The sequence below is a fragment of the Malurus melanocephalus genome, unplaced genomic scaffold (assembly GCF_030028575.1).
Source record: "Malurus melanocephalus ecotype Western Australia unplaced genomic scaffold, MMel_1.1 scaffold_56, whole genome shotgun sequence".
Taxonomy (NCBI): Eukaryota; Metazoa; Chordata; class Aves; order Passeriformes; family Maluridae; genus Malurus; species Malurus melanocephalus.
The window spans coordinates 19099-42166 of record NW_026623288.1 but is presented as its reverse complement, the minus strand read 5'-3'; the positions used below and the strand labels follow the sequence as shown (position 1 = coordinate 42166).

Genomic DNA, 23068 nt, shown 5'->3' with positions numbered 1-23068 from the left:
CTGAGCCCTGGACAGGAGTTTGGTGCTCAGCTCAGCCACAGGGCTTGGCTCTGATTTCAAGAGTGACCTTGGTGGGCACCACTTGGTGCCATGGCCACGCTCCCATCCCCAGCAGAGGCTCAGCCTGGTGTCCAGCATCAGCCAGCYGAGCCAGGGCTGTGCTTTGGGCTGGGTTCACCCCATCCCTGTGCTGCTGGTTCTGCTGCCCCTTTCCAGCACAGGAGAGCAGCTCACAGGATGTTCTTGCAGGGGACTGGGAGAGAATTGACAATCTCTGCTAACTGGATGGAAGCTACCACACACAGATCGTTTTTCCTGAGTCAAGGACTGTGTTGCCCCTGGCATTTGTTTTGTGGATAAATTGTAGGCATAAGCTCTGTCTCCCATATCTTTTTATCCAGGATGTCCTTCTGAAAGAAAAGGAAATGTATTCTTTACTTCAGGGCTGTATACAATCCAGCCTGCCTTGCCAGGGGAATTTAAATCATTCTGCTGCTCTTTGACCACTTTCTAGCACTTGTAAAGCACATTAGAACAATAATGTTCTTGTCAGTGACATGGTGATTTGCCTTGCAAACCTCACAGCCTGGAAAGTCAACTCTGATTCTGCAGACAGCTTGTAGAGTACACTTGCTGAAAAGTGATAAGTGAGCTGCCTTTCTTGTCCCCTGTCTCAGCAAATGAGAGAAACAAAGCCCGTGAAGTGCCTGTATAGCATCTGCATGTGTCGAGTGGAAGCTGCTCCTCTGCCAGCACTGAGACCTTTGTTAAAGGGAGAGATGCAAGCACCATCATCAGAGAGGAGCATGATGCATGTGCATCGATGGAATGACTTCTTGGTGGCATCTTCCCTCCCGAGTGTGAGCAGCACCCAGCCCTGCAGATGAAAGCAGGGATATTGCAGTCAGCAGGATTAGCACCCAGGTGGAGTGGGAGATGTAAATCCAGCTAGGAATGTGTGCAGGACTGACTTTTGATGTTGTTTAGAACAAAAGGAGGCCTTTGGCATTTTCAGTCAGTTCTGCCTCTGGTTGGGAAGGCTCATCTGCTCAGTTCAGGCGTGTTGAAGGCAGTGTTTTATCTGGCACAAAAATGCAAAAGGAAAGGAAAAACAACTCATATTTCAAGCCATGGGATAAAACATAGCACCCAGGGATTCACAGATGACTTTGGCTGCTTGATGGGGTTGCTCTGAGTCGATCTGCTAAGGGTGAAGGCCTGATTTGCTGGAAGCATAAAACACCAGTCTGTATTTTCTGATGTGGGCATCAAAGCCACAAAATACATCTGCTTGTRCAAAACAAGTGAAAAAGAACAAACAATCTGCACTAGAAAAAACTTAAATCCCAKAAAATGCCTTGGCATTATCCAGATGTTATGACCATAAAAAAACCTTTGTCTTCCATGCTGCTCGGTCACACAGCCTTGGCATTTAAGTTTTTGAAAGACTGAACACCTTTTAGGTATTTTAAGCTTCATTTACTTGATGCTTGGWGCATGTCTCATTCAGGAGAAGCTGTACTGCAGGATTTGTGATTTTCTGTGAAAGCATGTTGGCCCTGCATTAAGCACATTCAGAATAATTTCTGTCTGAATTCTTTTGCAGACCCCTTTTCCATCATTAGCCAATATTCTTACCACCATCAGGCAACTCATTTGTTTGAAGACTCAGAGATGTCTGCAAACCAGCTTTTCTACTTTCTTTCCTTGTTTATTCAAACACTCCCTTAACTGATGACTCATTCGAAATTCACTAATATTTTTTTCTGTTCCTCAGCAAATTATTTTATTATGTAAAAAGGCATCTGATCTGTCTAGGAGCAGTTAGTAGTGGAACTACTCCAGGTTGTGCAGAATAGCAGTGATGATGAGCAAAAGYTTGGGCCTTACATAAGAGGAATTGTTGGAGTTACAAATTGCCTGCCAGTTCCTTCTGACTGTGGCTCAGTGTGATATTGCMTGGCTTGAAGCCAGCCCCAGAACCAGGACCTGCAAAAAAGGGCACCTTCTGTGCTCAGTGCCTGTTTCTCCACAAATTCAAAGATACATTAGGGACCAGGGAATTCAGCCTCATTTTTAGTATTGCGATATTTGGGGGAATGTAGTGAAAAATATGCCATGTTCTTTTCTGGGTGGGAATTGATTGGAGTGCCCTGCAGACCAGCACTTACAGGTTGCTGCTGTAGCTGTGTGTTAATACAGCAGGAGAGGAGAAATTTCCCTTACTTTCTGTACGGAGGCTTCTCTGGGGAGGTGAAGTGGTTCTTCTGCAAGGAAGTCAGTGTGACCTTTCTGATGGTGTCCTGCTTCCAGAGTCAGAAGGAGCGATGAGAGTTATAAACCAGAAACTGTTTCAGAGAGCTACAGAAGAGTGAGATGTCTTTAAGAGCTTGAGGAGWATCAGAACAGAGAGTGTTTGTGTTTGGATGGGACCTTGAGGTAGCATCAAGCCCCAAGTTCTTTCCACTCCAGGGCAGATMATGTCAACCCAGACCTGCATCCTTCTGCTGCTGAGATAAAAATTAGTTGTTCCATGAGAAAAAATGGTTTATGCCATCCTTTGATCAGTGCTGGGTTTGCAGATGAGATGGACTGTGGGGTTTTTCAGGAGTCACTGATATCAAACTTTGAGCTGAAAATACGAACTCACTCCAGATTCTCCCGCTCATGGTATTGGCTTATTTTCTTTGTTTCCCTGGTGGCAAAGCTGGGAAATAGATCTGCCCAGGCACATTCAGAGCATGCAGGTTGTCATGGTAAAGGCTCCTGATGCTTTATATTGGGTTTGTTTATTACAGAAGCTGTGTACCAGCAGCTGGTGGTTTTAGGTTTCCCTATCTGTGTAGAAAACTTCTTATTTCTTCAAACCAGACATTATTTCCTCAGGGTATTTACTCTGCATGTATAGAAATCTTAGTCTCACCTTGGAATATTTTCATTTCTTGGGGCTTGTTTTTTTAAGTGAAAATCTGCTGGCTTGAGGAAAAGCACACTCTGTAAGATATTTTGCCTGTAACACTTAACGTCCAGCGTGGTGTGCCAGGAAAAGGGCAAATGCTGTCAACGCTGACAGGCCATGTCTGTCCCTTTTCTTTTTCACGTTGCTGCAATGTCTTTTTCCATTAATATCAAGCATCTCTGAGCAGCCACATGCTAGGAATCACCAAGTGGTATTTAAAAGATGTGTATTGTGACTCCAAGGCAGGCAGCACCAAAGATCTCACACCATACAGGCATTCAGCGTGTTGGGAAAAGGGAAGGTGGAGACARCCAGGGGCTCCAGCTCTCCCCTCTGCCTGTGGAGGACACAGMACCTCACAGGGCTGGGTGAGCTTGCAGTGGAATTAAATGTCTGCCTAGAAGTGACTTTGTGACTTTTCATTTATCAGTGAAGTTTGGAACTTTCTCTGATGGTTGTCAGTGCTGTGGGATATGCAGAAAACTGAATATCCACCCCTTCTTCTCTTGTGTGCCTGATCTGGTTGTGTAATCTGCCAGCATCCCCACGTGTTCAGGGGCCAGCTGTGGTGCCAGAGTTCATCATGAATATGGAGATAATGAAAGAGTCTGGAAAACATTTTCAGGATAAACATTTTCCATTTTTGTCTTTTGCTATTTGAGAAACAGAGACTCAAGTGCAGCCTTTAAATCTTTTCTTGCTGTATCCTAATGTTTCAAAAGGACTTGTAATTTTGGATCTTGACTTGGAAACAATTTAGAGGCGGCTGATTTTCCGTGGCTGGGAGTGCTGCGCTTCCTGACTAATCAGACTCTTTAGACATGTCTTAAATTGGGCTCTGAAATAATAGATAGACAAGTGCAAGTGGTTGACTCAGGACATCTCTGTGGGGGTTTAGGCAAAGATACTTTAACTCACAGCTCTGATAGCTCTGAGTGTGCACACAGCAGCTATCACTGCTGGGCAGACAAGAGGTGACTGATTAAGRCACAGTRAGTCAATCTTGGGAAACCATTAGCYCATGCTCAACCRAGTGGTRTGCTCCAAACCATTAGCCCCTCTTTGCAAAGTGTAGGCCTGTTCTATTTCAGCCAAGAGAGTCTCCTGCAGACACTCAGAATGCCTGACATATTAAAACATTTCTTTCAAATACAGTAAAATTCATTACTTAGGCTTTCTATGTTCAATCCAAGCCCTGAAGGATTCAGCAGGAGTCTCCATTGGCATTAAATGAGGTCTGTTCTCCCATCTAAGCTGCTGATTCTACACCTGCTCCATAACCTGGAGCACCTACGTGGGGTTATATAGGCAAGGAAAAGTGGGTGCAGCAGCTGTATTTGCATACTGAGGCAATGGGCATGGTTCTCCTGAATTTCCTGGCTTGTTTGAGGTTTTTCTGTTCTTTTCCTTCTTTTTTTCTTTTTTTCCTCCTCTTTTGCAGGCAGACAACCATCTGTCCTGGCAGTGGGAGCACAGTCCTGGGCTACCTAGAACAGTTAAAACTGTAGCCAAATGAAAACCTATCTAAATGCTGAATTCTTGAAGAGAAAAGATATTTGACTAATTTCCAAGTTTTATTTTCTTTCTTTTGGAAGTATCTGCAGGGCTGAAAGGAAGGGTTGTTTTCTCTATTGCTTGAATAATGCTTTGAAGTTTGGTCCTTTGCCAAAAGCCTGTTGACAGTAACATCAGTGCTGGTGCTGACTGGCATCATGTATTTCTTGGGAATCTTTAAAAGCTCTCTGAGCAGCTCACCAGGACTTCATTAACATTTGATTTCTATCTAAGTGAACAAGAAATTATTCCTCTGTCTTTTCTAATGGGTGGATAAGGARCAGTCATTCAGTGATTTACTTGCATTTTAGGGACCGATCTCTAGTCCTGGTGGAGATCCCAGGTGTCTGACACAAAAGTCACCTTTTTCTTTTTAATAACCAGTCTGGCATCACCTTTTGTTGCCACCATTTCCGTTCCTTCTCACTGTTCATGTGCTATCCTTCTCATAACAATCAAATGATGGATAACCTCAAAGTTTCATTTTACAGCTRTTTCCTGTAGATGCAAATCAACATCACTCTTTTTTTCTATGATTTATAGTAATTGATTTTTTYCCCTGCAATTTTACATAAGGAGGTTTATCTAAGGTGTTGAGATTTCTTATAATAATTTTCTCACTAGTAGCTATGACCAAGTCTCTAATCTGTCTTTCTTTTGTTCTCAGGAAATCCACTGACTGTGGCCTGCAAAGCTTTCTTTGGATTCAGTGGAGAATCAGGCCCTATGATCTACTGGATGAAAGGGGAAAAATTCATAGAAGAATTAGAAGGTCACATTAGAGAAGGCGAAGTCAGGTACTTTTTGGATTATTTACTATTAAAAATACTGTATGTCCCACAAGCCTGTTGGGTTGACAAGTTTTTAATTGAAAGTGGAAATCATTTTCTGTCTAAGAAGTTGATGGATGATTTGGAGCCAGAGCTGTGKGAGTTGCTCCCTCTCCTTTCCAGCCAGTGCACTCTAAAGACGTGGTAGATTGTGCATGTGCCTGAAAATCTGTTCTYAAATTCCCCTGATGGCTGAAGCATCTCCTGAGTGCTCTGGGGTTGATTTTAGCCCTGCATGGGAATGGTGCTGCAGCCATCCCGTGGGACTGGCCTTGGCAGGACAGCGTTCATTTCAGCACCATCGTTAATCTTSAAGATGAATGGTTTCCTGTCAGAGTCACCACACTTTTCCTCTTCTCCTGAATGTGTTGTGTGTGTGTGTGTGATCCAGCTCTCAGTGTGCCTTAACCAGAGCCTTCAAGGAGAGCATTTGCTCCTGCAGGCTTAACAGGGAGAGGAAGGAGTGGTTTTATCTAATGTCCAGCATGTGCTCAGCTTGTCCCCAGGTGCTGGTTATCATTTGCTGTGCCACTTGTAAAGAAAACAAACACTTGAATCCCCATGAACTTCCATGGAATTTGCACCTAACAGCCTTTATTCTCTTTCTTACTAATAATCATTGTTCTCTGAGCTAAGACTAAACTGTGTTTATACCATGGATAAGGTGGTCCCAGCTGCTCTGTCCACAATGTATATTATGTCCATAGTCACACTGATTGTAAAGAAAGCCAAGGTCTTTTCACTTTCCATTGCATTCTTTTTTTCTGCTCATGTCTGAGTTTTTGTTTCTTGTAAAGGTGGTTTTGGAGAGCGGGCAGAGAGAGGTTCCTTTGCTTTATTACTGGATCAATAATTTGAAGTTCAGCCATTTAGCCACTAGTTATTAAGATAYACTAAAATAACTGACCTAACAATGCACCTTAATTGCACACAGATGAAATTTATCTTATATTGCCATTGTACAATCCTCTTCTGTGCTTCTGACCACAAAAAGCAATTATTGGAAACTTCTGCCATTGTAAGTAATCAGCACTTAATGACATTGTGTCCTTTCTGGTGTGTATATATATGAACAGAGTGATTTTGGTCATGTTCTTCCTTTGCATCAGAAGGACAATTTGAGGTTTATATTTAAAAAGCACTCCAGTTTTAGCACAGTTCAAAACTTTTCCTTTATGTGCATTTATTAGTGAAACTGAGTTTGAAAAAGCTGTTGTTTGTCCTTCATTCTGCCATCTCATTACACATTCATGTTTCAAATTAATTTGTGACAACTCCCTTTTCTCATTCCACTGAAGTGCTTTGACTCAGTTTACAGACCCTTCACAATTCAGTGAATCTTCTCTTCAGTAAAGCTACTTATCACATACCTAATCTCCTGTGATCACAGCCAGCATTAGAAACAGCATTTTCCAAAACCTACTGCATCATTACCAGCAGTGCCCCAGTCCATCCCTTTTTTCATTTAGAAGTAGCTATGGCAACTGAAGTGGTAACTTTTTGCAAATGATTTTTTCCCAGTAGCAGCTCTTCTTTATGTATCCCATTACAGGTGTGCTGCTTCAGGGAAACTAAGCAGCACTAATTGTTCTGTCAGTGCCCTGAGGCAGCCCACATCTTCCACCCAGTTGTATTTATTAACGTATTAAAAAAATTGTCATGTTTGTTTCAAATTTGATGAGCCACGGTGAACTTGCTGGTTAGATGCCTTTTTCATCAGTTTGCTTCTCTGTGGTGTTATCAGCACATTTCATTTTGAGAAGTTAAGAGTAGTACAGAATTGTTACAACCACACCAAGATACTCCATGGATTGTTCCTATGGAATGTTTTAACTCTGCATCCCTTATTTAAATTAGTTGACAAATTCAGTAGCACTCTGAATATTTGGTGCAGTTCTTACCCTGGACTGTGCTCATCTATTGTGCTGCTGGATTTTCTGTGTGTGATGAGAGCTGAGGTTTGCAGATCAATGAAGTGTGGGAGCACAACCGACCCATCCCCAGTGTGCATGGTCAGCACTCACCGTGCTCTTACAAAAGCACTAAAATAAGGATGTAACCTGAGCATTCCTGTGCAAATCAGATYCATGGAATGGTTTTTTTGGTAAGCACACTTCACAAAGAGTAATATTCGTGTAGCTCTGGGCTTCTCATTATTTTTGATCCCTTTTTACAAAGCAACTCATCAGTATTTCAGGACTCAGAGGCAATGACCCCCTCTCTGAGGTTCTTCCTTGCCTTGTCTGGAATTAAGATCCCCAGGTGTTAGACATGCGTGGGGGGAAAGGAGGATGAGACTTTGCTTGCCAGGTGGGTTTTTCACAGCAGCAATAAAAATGTCATGTAAACTGAACCAGGGTTATTAAAGAAGGAATCAGAGTCTTTAAGCCTGTCTGCAGAGTTGTCAGTTGTACCTAATTATCAAAGGAGCCCACAGCAAATTTCAGCACCGGCTCTCTGCCATGGCAAAGCATTTTCAGACATAAATATTGCTCCCTCAGCCACCTATGAGCCGCTTCTTTTTCTTCTTCAGGCAACACTGCAGAACAGTCACAGTGCTCATCTTGTAAAGGATATTTTTCCTTGGTTTTTCTTGCTTGTCCATTTTTAAAGTAGAAATAATTTAACTCATCCTAGAGGTGTGAAAAGAGGTGAATGGAGACATTTTGAATGACAGCCTTATTTCTTGCAATTAATCTGTCACCCACAGAAGTCAATGGAGGGTTATGAAAYGCTCAGACAAGATGAGGATGTTGTTTTCTGTTAGGAGGGGTGCCGAGGACAGGAGGCAGAGCTCCCCTCGCTGCCTGGCTGATGTGCTGGGGATGTGCTGGGTGCTTTGCAGAGAAGTACGGAAGCAACAGCGCTCTTCTGAAAAGCTTCTACTACTCAAGYAGACAATTTCAGTGCAGAGAACAAGAAACATGATGTGGGAAAGTGAGGGGGGTCACTGTCGTGTTGCCAGTGACTTTCTTTGGAGAGGTACTTGTGTACAYACAGCTCTGTCCTTTCATTGCTGTTAAGGAGTAGAAGGAAGGGAGTAGAATTCATAGCCTTGTTCACAGTCCAGACCCTCAGCTTTATAAACAATGAAAATTTCCTTTTTGCTAAGTCCCAGCTCTCATGCAGGTTAGCAAAGGTTTGCAATTAATGCCTTGGTCTTGCAGAGAGACCCAGGTGAAGCCTTTTCATGGCCTTGTTATCTCTGTTCATACAAAGCCTGAAAGTTTTAGGAAAATACAGTCTCAAAGGAAAAGTGGTTTAAATTCAGATTGAACTTAGTGCATACATGCACTGGGAAAATATAACAAAGGATTTGAAAAATTCAAACCACTGGATAATTTTCAAAGAAAGCATTTCTATTTTGAAATGACATTCTCTTTTCAAATTCATATTCTTACCTGAAAATTATTCACTAGACAMAATGTTTTGTTTCAGATCAAATAAAATGCTTCAGCTTGAAGAAAAAGAAGGCATTGAGTGTTTTTACATCGCCCACCTTTTATTTCTCTCTTTCCATCCTGTTTGTTGTGAGTTGTCAAGCACCATTGATTTAGCTATGCTTTAAACGTTGTAATTACTCTTACAGTTTGTTCAGCAGCCCAGAAAAAGTGAGTTATTATTTTTTCAACTAGTAGGAGCTGGCATGTGTTGACAGCGATGCTGGTGAAGTTTCCCCCATCTCACATAGGGACAAAGCTTCATCTTCTGGGTGTGCAGCAAATGCTGTTGCATCTTTAAGGTCTTGCTTGTTGACACTGTATTCCTCTTCTAACTCAAAAATCTGTGCCTAGTGTTCTCTGAACCACAAAATGCAATTAATTAAAGGTATTTAAAAATACGTATTTAAMAAATGCAGACGACCAACTGTGCATTTCTCTGGCAATAATAAATCATGAGGTCTAGAGGACTGGTTAAAAGAAAAAAATTAAGAAAAAAAAAACCCAAAAAGCAGGAACAAAAGGTTTAACATCACTAAGAGCTTCCTACTCTTTGCTGCCAGCATAATGCACAATATTTTTCAGCATTTTCATATAGATCCTATTCTAAAGAGTTCCCTTGCTAAAAATTGCAATTGGAAGTAAGGTAAGTAGAAAAAAATTCTCAGTCCAAATGCTTTTTTTTTTTATGAAAGCTCTTCCTTATCTGATGATGTATTATTTAAATTTAGGTTAAGGATCAATTATTTTATCTTACATAAATATAGTTTAGATATAGTAAAAATAACAGTTCCTTTTATCTTAATTGTAACCGGTTTTCTTTTTTTTTCTGTTTAAAATAYTCTTATTACAGTAAACAAGAAAATCTGAACATTCACAGAATGCTTCAGATTAGTTTCCCTGATTCCTTCCCTGTTAATGTTTATATTGTTCCTTGCAGCATGATTTGCAGACCAAAAGTCATTGGGCATAATGACTACCAGCAGAGAAGAAAGATTTTCCCGAGTCTTTATACAGATAAAGCAGATTAATCAGTAAATGAGAATTGATTTATCTGACTCCAAGTGTTTTGGGCTGAGTATGCAAATAGACCWGGCTTTCTGAGGAAKTTTCTTTTRTGGCCAGAAATTATGCAAATTCAGCTTTTCTTCCATTATTTCACCACTTGGACTCTGGACCAGAATAAATAAAAAAAAAAAAAAGCAAAAGTATACATAATGAATGAGAGTGAATTTGGCAAAAAAAATGCAATCCAAGTTTCCAAATGCAACAAACACATACACACACACAGACAGACATGTTTTTAAACTGTTTTTCCACTTGCTTTTTTGCTCGTTACACTGCCATGGTGAAAGAGGCTGAATTGTTGTGAATGCTCTGATGCCTSTTCAGAGTTCTGTCAGAGATGCAAGCCTTTAAAAGCTGAGTGCTGTATGAAATTTACTGTAGAGATGTCTTTTACAGCAGTCAGGCTTGCATTTTTGATTGCCTAGTGCTATGTCCTCATACTTTTGATTTGTTTTCAAACGTGGAGCTCCTTGGGTGTTGTGCGAAATCATGACCATAAGGAAATGTGTGTGCACAAAACAACTTTGGTTTATAATAGAGAACCTTGGGCTTTGCCATTACTGACAAATGTGAAGGTCTCCACAGCAGTTTCCATCCAGAGCAGGCAGCACTCTGGTTCGTTACTTCCTGCCCAATTTCCTCCCTTCAGTCTCTGGAGAAAATGTTTCTTTTTCAGTGAACCGTGATTTTATTTATGCCTTTACCTCACAATGCTGTACACAATCTTTTCAGAGAACAGACTCACTGAGGTACCACGTGCATTGCTGAGTTCACAGTGCTKTGAGGGCACCCCACGTTTTCTGTTTACCCCCTTGTGCAGCATTGCACAAACAGGATCAAATGAAKCTGACAGATTTTACTTGACGTTACATTACCCTGTTCAAAGGAGCAGCAACTTTTCTTGAGCAAGTGATAAGCCTTTTGAGAGAATAGGGTATTGTGTATTTTTAGACTTAATGTTAGCACCAGAAAACACTTGCATTTACTTTGCATTCTTTTTAATGTTCACATGAGAACAATGACACAAAAAGGCTGTACCTCTGGCCTGAAAGCCTGCTAGAACTTTCATTCCCTTTTTGGGGATTTTGCATGCCTTTTCTGTCCTCTCAAAGAGGCAGAGAGCTCTTGTTCTTGACAAGAGCTTTTAAAAGTCAGGATCTAGCCCCAGAAAACAGGAAAATTCCAGAGAGTAGCACAGCTCCTTTTGTTGATTTTCCAGACTGAATTAAAATGTATCACAATACCCAGACTTTAAATTGCCCTGTAATTTGTTCACTGATGGCTTAGTAGCACATCCTGCTTCTGCAAAGTGGACATTTGTTCCTCCTTTTAAAAGAAGCATTGTTTTTAGCATTTAGTTCTGATGGAGCCAATGTAAAGAAGCCACACATTACCATTGCACTCATGGCCCTTCTTCCTGCACTTGGTTCAGCACCTCACCAGACATGGCAGGAGAAAAAGTCTTTCGGTGGTCATTAAAAATGCCTCTGTGAAGCTTCTTTCAGGCAACACAAATCTCCTCCTAAATCCTTCTCCAGGARTGAAGGAGGCCAAGGAACACTGCCTGTCCTGTGCTGAGAAATCATGGTGCTTTTGGGAATCTGCCATCTGTGTTAATTCAGTTAAAGCAAAGGCTRTATCCTTCCTTTCAGACTCCTCAGAGAACATCTTGGAGAAAAAGAAGTTGAGTTGACATTGATCTTTGATGCTGTAGARGAGGCAGACCTGGCTAACTACACGTGTCACGTGGAGAACAGGAACGGACGGAAGCATGCCAGTGTTCTTCTGCGCAAGAAAGGTAATTCTCCCTTTTCAGTTATCTGTGCTCTCACTGCCTCGGCAAAAACACATCAGACAGAGATCCTGCTGACCTCTCTGAGCCAGGCTGGACTCCTGTGTGCCTGCTGGAGCTGAAGAGTGCTTGTGTACAGCTGCAGTTTACCATTCGTGGGGGAAAAAATCATGAATTGATCTTCAGTGTCTAGTGAATCAGCCTTGCAGGGAATGCACTTGTCTGGAATGCAGTCACCCATAAGGCATCAGTGGGAGTATTTTGGACTTCCCATAATCAGTGGAAGTATTTTGAACTAAACAACTTATGAATTTGACCCAGAGCTGACTGACTAGGCCAGGTGTAATGATGTTAAAATGTACATTTCTTAGGACAGGTGCCCTGGCAGTGAGGTCAGATGTTCTCGTATTTCTCCACTTCCTGGATTTGTCTTTTAAAATGAAAACTTTGAACTGTCTCCATGCATTTTGATTTCTAACTGCACTGGGAATGAAAATATGCAATGGGAGCTACAAATCCATGGAGAATTAGCCCATCATGGTTGTCTTGCTTGATCCTGTTCCTGAATGGGAAATGCCACTACYGACAAATTATCTGTAGCAGAAAGGAAACCATTTGGATTTGAATGTGGCAAATTAAAAAGTGCTACTGTGCTCTGCTGTTTGAAAAAGCCATTATTGAAGGAGTGTAACAGTATCTCATTGCAGTTCTTAGTTGTTTGTTCAATCAGCTCTCCTATTCATAAGTRGGCTGACATTCAAATTGGCTGGTGATCTCTCTGAGTTACAGTGTATTAGGCAATACAAAAGCTGTAAGAAAGTAATTGTTGGGAAAGCAAAGGATGATTCCACCCTTGGAAAAAAAGCTGTTATGTGAAACCACAGAACCCCAGCACAGGAGACTGACTGAAGAGTTAATGCATTGTCCGGGTCTCTGCTATCATTCTTGGAAGTAAATTATTTTGCCAAAAATGGAGAAAAATAGTTTTCATGAAGCAAACCTGAAAGTGCAGTTTCAGTTCTTTGTGTGCTTTCACTGGGGYAAAGCTGGTAAAGGAATGTTGATGTAGCAGATCATTTTACTATCTRCTACAAACTTACACASAMGAGKCTCTGCAGAGGGATCAGGACAGGCTGGATCCATGGRCTGAGGCCAGTTTTATGAGATTCCACAAGGCCAAGAGCTTTGTCCTGCTCTTGGGTCACAACAAAGCCCTKCAGCACCACAGGATGGGGGCAGAGGGGCTGGAAAGCTGCCAGGTGGTGAAGGATCTGGGGGTGCTGGAGTCACCCCCCCAAAGGGRTTTGAAAGCCATGTGGCACCTGGGGACAGGGTTTAGTGTTGGGCTTGGCCGTGCTGGGTTAAYGGTTGGACTCAATCATCTTGGAGGTATTTTCCTACCAAAACAGTTCTATACTTCTATGATCTAAACTGGCAGGTTGTCACAACTTTAATTAAGGAATCTRGTCATCATGATGAAGGATTAGTCCCTTTAGCACAAAAAGCGTTCTACCTTTCCTTCCACTGAACCTCATAAATATACAACTGATAGTAAGTATAYCTCTGCTGGCACTGGTAAATGTTCTGCTGTGTGCATATATTAGAATAACAAGCTAGGTTTATTTATAACAAAAAAATGCAGATTTTTCAGAGCTCTGCTGAAATTATGGAAGAAGCACTGCTGAATACAGAATTTGGAGGTGGAAAGGATCACTTTGCAGCTACTATTTCATTTCTCTCTGCACTGTGGCTGTAGAAAACTTATATTCCCCTCAGGCATTCTCAGTAGTTGATTTTCAAGCTATTAAAGTGTCATTTAAAATAACCACTGTATTTTACTGTGTCCTTTGACTGCCTGTCCCATTGTCCTGTTTGTTATTTATTAAGTTCTCACAAATACTTGACCAAACTTTTCCTTTCTGCAACTTGATTTAATTGCTTCTTATCCAAGCTTTCTCCAGCTTGGATTTTACTGTAGATATGCATGAGCCAGGAAATACTAGTGTATTTACTGAGCTGGGACAAGATTTAGAGCAGGACTTGCAGAAAGCTGTTGACCAGCATCCTTTGTGTGTGTCAGAGAAGGGATTTCTATTGCAATGCGCTGCAGAACAAATCTCTCAGCCAAAGTCTTACCCTTTAAGAGCTGCATTATCCATGTTTGACAGGAGGCACGTGTGGCTCTGTTTTGTCTCCAAACTGTCGTGGGGCTGTGGGTTACACCTGCCCTCTGCTCAAAGGTGTGATTGCACATATCAGATCTGCACACRGTGGCATTAGGCATGAATCCTGCCAGTCCAAGAAGGATTGGATAAAAAAACAGTAATAAACCCCAAATCCAAGATGCAGATGTAGTAGAAGAGTTTCTAGAGTTCTTGTTTTGACATCAGGTGGTTATTTTTAGCACATACTTTGCTTAAGAAAAAAAAAAAAAAAGGAAAAAAAAATCTGTTCAAGTATTTCACACAAAATATGTTGAAGTCTTTTGCTGTGTTAGTGGTACAGTCCTCACAAATCTTCAGGAGGATACAGGAGTGGTCTCTGTGSAGCTCCAGTGTAGCAACAGCCCCAGAGCACATGCCATCATTTAGGATTGTTTTTATTGTCTGGGGTTTTCTCCTGAAAAAGAACCAAGTCCAGTTTCAAACCCAAAGCCACCAATGCACAGGCAGTCAGACATGCTCCCAGGACCTGAACACAGCTGTCTGCTGTCACATTCTTCTTTACTGACTTTATTCAAGACCACATTGTTATTTGCTTTCAAGCAGTTCAGAAATAAGTTCTGGACAATCCTGGGTTTGGTTTGCTTTTATTTTTTTTTCTCTGTRCTGTCCTAGCATATTTGGTGCTCAAATTACATGGAAATGCAATGTACACCCAYTTGTCCCTTAGTTGTGGGAATAGTTCAGAATTCCCTTAAAAGAATTTGGAAATAGTCCAGTATTTTAGTGATTGAAGTGTACATGGTCTATAATATAACTGTCCTGAAAGATAAATAACTTGTCAGGAACTGCAGAATAAAATCAAACCATGCTTTTAGTGGCAAGAAGTAGCAACTTGAGATAAAAGTAAATATTATGATGACTTTTCCTCATGATTTATTTCAAGGAGGYTGCCTTTAATCAAGACATGCAAGGAACTAATTTCAGGGTTTTTTTGATACTGATATACTACTAAATTATGAGGAACTTCTAAAATATATTTGTCTCTAATTTATTGGGAGTTTAGGAGACTTTTGCTATTATAAATACCATGATCCTCTGTAATGTTGTTCCTTCTACATTATTTTATATTAGAAACTACCGATGTTATTATTTGCTATTTTTCAGTTGTATATTTCACAGAGCCCAGATTCAAATTCTCTCCTAATGTTGGATATGCTGCTTCCTAATTTATCTCAATGAGGACCACTTGAGGAGGAAGGAATTAATCAGAGGCCAAGCCTAAGTAGAATAGGCAAGAAAATTGAGCATCCTGGATTTTTTTCATTGCCTCCACTTTGGAATGGAAATAAGGAGCTCAAAAGCCTTGGCTTTCTGCCTCCTTATGTCTGTACTCTAGGAGAGTTCCTGGGGCAGAAGGACAAATACAGGACATGAAAAAGCTGTTCAATTTTGCCTTTTGAGCTGGATTTTGTGGGTTTGCTCAAAACCCACAAATGCCCTGCCATTCCACCCCTCTGCCTTCCCAAAGTGGACACAACTCTGTGCTCCTGTGTGGGCTGCAAGGCTCAGCATTTTCTGTCCTTCCAAGCTGGCAGCTTTGCCATCATCTCACTTTCCTAGCAAAAAAAGATTCAGTACAATTTAAAAAAAAAATCCTCAAAAGTGTTTTTAACCAACTCTGTTCTCCATTTGCCCAGATTTATCCCCTAGAGCACATGCAGGCTTTATCATGCAGTGTAGTAAAAGTCCCATGAATTCCCTCTGTTCTCAGAGAGATTAAATAGCTATTATAATAGACTTTTTCCATCTATTAGTCCATGACTTCTTGCCAGACAGACATCAGAGRTACTGTAAACTGGGAATAGCTTGACATCTGATGTTAATTATTGAAATACAAGGCATGGCGAGGCAAGAATAACCCCCAAAGATCCACAACTAATTTGCTTTTTATCCTGAAAGTGACACAAATGACATATGAGTAATTTTTTCTGACCTAAGTTTCGGAAGCGTAAAGATCACAAAAACTTTCTCTCGCCTGTATTAGTTTGGCAACTTCTCACAGTGTTTATCACAGCAGCAAATATCTTCATGACGTCTTATCTGARCTAATACAGGCTGGGAGAGTCAAATTGTCATCCTCTGTCTTTTATGGCTAAGTAATATGCCAGGTGGTGTTAGGAGCAATATTACTTCCAGAGGACATTTCAGGATAAAGACCATTGCTGTTCAAGCTCGTCTCTTGCATCAGATGGAGCTCTGRACTGGAATCCAAGGAGTTTTATCCCATTTTGTTATTGGTTTGCTGGATGACCTTGAGCACGCTGCTTCTCTTTTCTAAGCCCCTGTTTCCTCAGCTGTAAAAGGTGGATCACTATGTTGGGATGGATTTGTGAAGTTGAATTCTTGTGGTGTTTCCTAACAAGAGCATCTGAGTAGGGAATTTTAAGTAGCACTGGTTCCTATTAAAGTATAATGTGAGCTCTACAAATACATGAGAACTCAGTAGCAGCCGTCACAACTCAAACAAAGTGTTCTTTGCAGCCTGATGTGGGCTCCTGGCTTTKTGTGTTATCTTGGGCTTCCTGCATCCTCAATCCATTTTCCAGTGATCCAGCTAAAGCCCTGCCTTGGCAGCTCACATCAGCTTGTCCACAGACTTCACAAATGAAAAACCAAAGCTGTCTAATTTGGAGGGGAGGGACTGGATTCTGCCCAATGGGGTACAATTTATCTGTTCTCACTTGCTGCATACAGCATTTCATGCACTCTGCCAATGCAGAAATTTCAAACTTCACCAGCTCATTAAAAGTTGATTAATCCTCTGTGTAAAATCACTACATAGTTCCTGTGTAGGAGAATTACATATGTAACCTCAAATGCATTCTGGATTTCAGAAGCTTATTGCAGATGGGCAGTAGATCGAGTAAAGTTAAGCAATAGGTAATGGATAAAATTATCAGTCATTCTTAACGTTACAGTGGTTATAATTCACAGYTGCACTATTTTATGTGGAATTGTATGGTGGATTAGAACAAATAAATCTTGGAAAGATAATAACCTTTTTGCATTTCCTTGCTAATTTTAGATTTGATCTACAAAATAGAACTTGCTGGAGGACTGGGAGCCATCCTTCTTCTGCTGATTTTGCTCGTGACCATCTATAAGTGCTACAACATCGAGTTAATGCTGTTCTACAGACAGAACTTTGGAGGAGAYGAAGCAGCTGATGGTAAGCAGTTGCACAGGAAACTCAATATATGCAATGGAAATATTTCAGAGACCCAAAGCGGTGAGATTGAAACGAATCCCAAAAGATACCTGCTGCTAGTTTGAGTTCAAACTACTGAGCAACCAACAGTATAAAGCCCTAAGACTTTCTCCCAAAGCTCCCAGAGATCAACGAGTCTTCTCACAGAAATGTCATTGGGCTGTGCCATGAGCAAAGGGGAGCAGAAGAATTGTTCATGAGTCTGTTACAGGGGCTCAAATGTCATTTGTGAACTCACTCCTTGGGGGAACTCTTCATGTTCATGTGTGTAGTGTTACATGTGCCCAGGGTCCCTTCTCCTGAGATCCAWACTGGAWCAGCCAGTATGCCCATAYTGGGCAGCCTTTCACCATTTSTTCATTCAACATTTTCATTGAATTACCACCAGGCTTCCCATGACCTTCTCTGACTGGTGAGAGGTGATTGTTGGGAGGCTAACTAGTTACCTCAGTTAATTGGGAGATTGTTAACAACTTGGTGGGAATGTGCAACTTGCCTGGGGAGTCTGTTTAGGAATAAACTAGGCTGTTTCCCATTTTTCTTTCCTCTCACTAGCATATATTCTGTTTGGTGCCTAAAGCAAGACTTGTATTTTAAAAGTGGAGCTTTAATTCTCCTGAATATAGAACATTCCTTCTCCTATGAAGCTGGAGTAAGCCCTGTAAACTAAAGCCAAGAGCTTTAAATCCTATTATTAGGTTCTTAACACTTATTTCATAATTAATATGTTGTTAATATGTATCTAAGTACATATCTGCTAAAGAGATAAAGTGCAGTATTCAAGTTCAGGTGCTTCACATAGCCCACTGTAACATTTAGTAGACACAAAGGCTCTGGAATGGCACATCTAGACACTAATGTATTTGAAAAGAGAGCAGGGAACACATTTCCATAGTGCCAAAACAATGTGCAGTTGCATAGACATGTTTTTTCTGCAATTGCCATTACTGTTATCGCAGAAAGAAATGTTTCTGTTTCACACTGGGTAGTTACGGTGTGAAAATGTTCAACCACAATGAGATCCGTGGGAGTTWTGGAGAATGGATGGAATGACATCTAGGGGAATTTAGAAAAAGGAAGGATGATCCTTGTGGATYCCTTCCAACTCAGAATATTTTGTGATTCTGTGATAAATAACAGGAATAGAGGTCAGGAAATTTTGCTCTTTCTTGATCCTCATGTATCCCTGGGAAAAAATTAAATTATGCTTTTTTCATTCTATACAATACTGCACAATGTTTATACTGGTACCTAGGACAAAGGGAAGCATGAGATGTGGTTTAGAAAGTACTTAAGCTGAAATACCTCGGGATTATACCAACATAATATTCCTGGTAACACCAACCAAAAGTGGTAGCTTCCTCCAGCCTGCTCTGATTTGTTTGTCTTGTGTTTTTGGTGTGAAGCTGCTGCATTTTTATTCAGGTAACTTCCTCAGTTCAATCACTTTTTAATTTATGAAACAATATTATTTTCTGGTTGTTTAGAGGAAGCCACATAAGTACATAGGGGATTTTGTGTGCCTATTAATTTTGAAAACAACGTTTTATTTTTCCAGTGCACGATTGTAGACCTTTCACAGCTTTGTGTCTCATTCTGATCCTGCAGGATGAAAGATGGAGGCAGAATGTTACAGAAGTCAAAGCTTATATGGGGATGTTTGTTTCTTCTCGTGTAGGCTGTAGTGGGAGCAGAGCTCCCATGAGCTGTATAGATGCAATCACTGGGTCATTTTCCACTTATGTGTGTATTTCTTTAAAAAAAGAAGATTTGGAACTCAACAGATTTACTTTATTTCTATTTCTAAAAATATCCCACATCAGCAATGTTGGACGCACTCCCTTCCTGTACTGTGCAGCATTGCTTTTAGAGAAAATGACACTGAGGATTAAGGGACGCATTTAGGAAATGGCTCCAAACAGAGCCCGCAGAGCAAGCGGTGGGTGAGCATGGGCAGCTCCTTCTCTGTCCTGGTCCGTGAGGCTTGTGAGGAGGGAGCTGAGCCYGTGGAGCTGGAACAGCAGTGCCCAGAGCCCCAGGAGCCAGGGGAGCTGCTCCTGTCACAYGCTGCTCGCTGGCACTGTGAGCTGAGGTGTTTGGACAGGGCAGCTGTGCCCCTGCAGGGGCGGGAGGCTCTGCTGACATCCCACAGCTCGCAGACCTTTGCRGGGATGCTGCCTCCAGGATCACTGGCATCTCTTAAAAGGTTTTGGCAGGCTTCCTTATGGACAGGGTGGAAGGTTTTGGACAGGCCTCCAAAGCTAGCTGGCCTGTTGACTTCARAGGAATGTCAGCAAGCCAGGTGGACATCTTCCATCCTCCCCTACAGCTATGATGGCACTAGGCAAATTGCCTTTTACAAATATGCAATTATTCACATGCTCTGACTACAGCTCTGACCCTCATGGGTCTGGCTTTGTGTCAGGAATTATAAGTAACCATCAGTTCAAGGTCGTCAAGAGATGTATTTTATTGTGATTATGTTTTTTTTTTTTTCTTTTTATCGGAATATATTGATGATTTTGAACTGCTCTAATTATCTTTCATGTGCGCTATTCTTTACAGATAATTGGTACTCAGAAACCCTCCATTCATGCAGTTTTGTTCTCACAACATTAACTATTTGATTTTTCATTTTCTGTAAATAATGGCAGCTCAGCTGTTCCCTGGAGACTGAATTGCTGAAGGTTGACTTTTTCGATACACTATTTTCCGTTACGRCAGAGGAATACAAAGAGAAATGTCACTAAGACAGTCTGATCCCAGCATGGGTCCCCAGCTCAGTATCCTGGCACAGTGATGAGCTCTTAGCTCCATATTTCAGCAGAGCTRGAGGCAAGCCCCAGTGCAGGGCAGGAGGAGGAAGAGGAGGAGGAGTGTTGCCCTTAATGGGAGTTRTTTCTTTCTCTTATAATGTGAGCCCCAAGTATTTCAAATCTCCTGGGTCAAGTGACCTCTAAAATTATGGTACTAATTTTTAAAACTGTGGGATTTTAGGCAAAAAAAAAAAAAAAGGCTTTGAACTGTTTGTATTTGGCATTGTTTTCTGAATAGTCAGTCTTCATTTGAATTAAGTCATGTCTTTTCTTACAATTACTTGTGGAAGGAAATTTTCCTTGCTCAAAGCTTTCCAGACTCAAAAACTTTTCAAAGCTTTAAACTTTAACATAATCCTAGCACTCTCGAGGAACAGAATTTGAAAGAATTCCATTACTAATATGTAAAGGATTAAAATAGAAATTTCARCATTAGTATTTGTATGAAAATTTTGTCCCTGATCTTTTTAGCTGTGGTATGTGTTTGACCRCATGAAGCAGAGTTACTGCTCAACATGCAGAAGAAACTGAAAGGATCTTTGTCTGGATCCATGAGATTTCTCTCTGAAAGCCAGATCGAATGTTCCTGTGAAAATTCCCCATTTTGTTGGGAGATGCTTGGTGGTTTCAAACAGTAATACAATTTCTCAGCACTCCCCTGTATTCTTTATAGTTTGCTCTTATAAATAGCGGGTTGAACATGATTTGTTTTCTTACAGACAACAAGGAATACGACGCTTATCTTTCATACACCAAAGTGGATCCTGATGCGTTAGATCGTGATAACAATGAAGAGGAGCAGTTTGCACTTGAAATTCTGCCAGATGTTCTAGAAAAGCACTATGGATATAAACTCTTCATTCCAGATAGGGACCTGATCCCTAGTGGAAGTAAGTATTYCTGACCTCTCCATTTTATTTCTGTCTGATGTGTCACAGAGGCCTGGACTGTATGGCAGGCACTGGGTATGGAAAACCTCTCCTTGGGGAGGGGTTGCAAAGATGGGGAAAGTTTCCTCAGCACTGCAAATTTGAGCTTTCTATTAGAGCTTCTTCCTGCACTGCTGAAATCAGRGGGAGCTGCTGTTGATTTCAGTGGGGCAGGAGCTGGACTTTCCTAAGGGGAAGGCTGCAGCACTGCAAGCCATACCAAGTCTAAATGTCTACATCAGCTAATTAAACAGGRAACTTTCTAAAAAGTTTTTACCATCTCTGTTATGTCATTGAAAATGGGATTATAATTTTTTTTCAGTGATTAGTTGTTTGTCTACAGAAGCTTCACTAGTAAAATTTATCTTTTCTGTTTTCTTTTGGGTTTTTCCTTTATGTGGAAGTCTCATAAAGACCTAAATAGTTTCCCTATTTATGGTAAAGGTACTATTTTGTTACAATTTTGAGTAAGTGTTGAATTTCTGAGCATTGTGGGCATTGTGAAAGTCATTGATATTGTGTGAGTACTACTAATTATTCAGAGGACGAGCTGATGCTGTTTTCCACAGTGAAATAGAGTTGTCCATCTCACATCAGTGTTGCTGCCATTTGTGAAGATTCAGCACCTTTCGATGTCTGTACCAACAGTTAAYGCTTTCCTAGTTGTAGTTATGGCATTTCTTCTACCAGATTCATTTTTGATCAAGTCAAAAAGAACACGAATCATGCCTTGTGTTGATAAATTTTGAATGCACAGTATGTTTGCTGTAGCACATTTATTTGAAATGCTACCGTTGGGAAAAATCAGCTGCTTTTTCTTTTTATTCCTTTTTTTTTTTTTTAACAAATTTCATCTCCAAATCACTTCCATAAAAACAGCAGAAGAGAATTTGAACTTCCCTCTGTAGGTGCTACTGTACAGGAAATTCGAACAAGAGAACAAAGCAGTGGCTGCAGCAAAGCAGATGTCCCCAAACACAGAGCAGCTCGAACATGGCTGCATTACCAACTGCTGCCAAAAGACTCCAAAGTGCCATCTCTCTGTGCCAAACCCTGAGCCTGTCTCTTCTCTGACATTTGAGAGAGCTGCAAACACAGCTCTGAACCCTTCACCCCTGGGAAAGAGGAGTCAGAGCCTCACCAGAGACCATACAAAGTCCTGTGCAGGGCCCTTGGATTTATGATGGATTTGCAGATCCTAGTTTAGAGTTGATTCCCTTTTACTTTTTGCCCCTGCAAGGTGCAAGTTTTTCTCCCATAGTGACAAATTCCAGAAAGGGGACTTCGCTCATAGCCTTCTCATTTCTTACAGTACAAGCAAGTTACAGCAATTTTTAAGATATTATTAAGAGAAAATCCATCTTTTTGTGATAAAAATCATGGAATTTTTRTAACTGGTTGTTTCATATCCAACAATATAGCAGAGTGGCAATTACGGAAATGAACTATAAAGCTAAAAGGGTTTAAAGCTAACCCTTCAATGACAACTATACTGAAGYACAGATTAATCTGAAATGAAATTCTTTTTTCCAATTGTTGTGCCAGCCAGCATGTTATTTTATTTTTGTCTATTTTTGTCAGCCAGGCACTCAGCAAATACTTGCCATCACTCTGGGTATTCATTAAACCTCTCCTGAAAATGTAGGGTACCTGAAAATGTCAGTTCTCATTTATGAACATTCACAGATTTAATCCCTCTTCTTTCCTCTCAAACTCRCTTCTTCAGTATTATGAAAAGGCCTGATTCTAACACATGGAGCTTCAAGAACGCTTAATCAGACGTAATGACAATGCAGAATAAAAAGGGGAGCTGAAATGAGTGTGATTTGCATGCTTTAGCTTTGAAAAAGATATGGGGGAAAGCACTTCATGTTAAGGGGGGCTAGAGGGAGGGCGAGGGGATGGGGAAGGTGTTKGTGAGCTCTCTGTGTGCCCTGCAGCAGGGGAATGTGGCTGTGTTCTGCCTCATGCTCAGCACTCTCACAAGGGCTTGCAGTGCTTAGTGAAGGCAGTGCCATGTGGAATGGGCCTGCTAGAACCTTCCCAGGTAAACGTGGCATATATTAGAGTGACTGTCTCAAAAAGTGGAGGATGTGACAAAATATATAGCTGTCCAGGGCAGATTTCTATAGAAAAACGGGCGGTCGATCGCGGCTATCATTTTATTCTAGGAAATACCTTTTCTCCCACGTGCTGCACTTGCTCATCTTTCGGTATAAATTACTTTGATCAGTGTGATGGTTCCCC

The 23068-nt window shown here is 41.1% G+C and overlaps 1 protein-coding gene across 2 annotated transcripts in view; it reads left to right on the top strand.

The window, feature by feature from the left end:
- The window catches only part of IL1RAPL2 (interleukin 1 receptor accessory protein like 2), a 341134-nt gene that overhangs the window by 308457 nt on the left and 9609 nt on the right, over nt 1-23068 (top strand). For both annotated transcript variants that reach the window (XM_057365608.1, XM_057365607.1), the window contains exons 7-10: nt 5181-5310; nt 11504-11649; nt 16894-17037; nt 20612-20782. In XM_057365608.1, coding sequence (XP_057221591.1) covers nt 5181-5310; nt 11504-11649; nt 16894-17037; nt 20612-20782 — 591 coding nt within the window. The remainder of the gene's footprint in view (nt 1-5180; nt 5311-11503; nt 11650-16893; nt 17038-20611; nt 20783-23068) is intronic.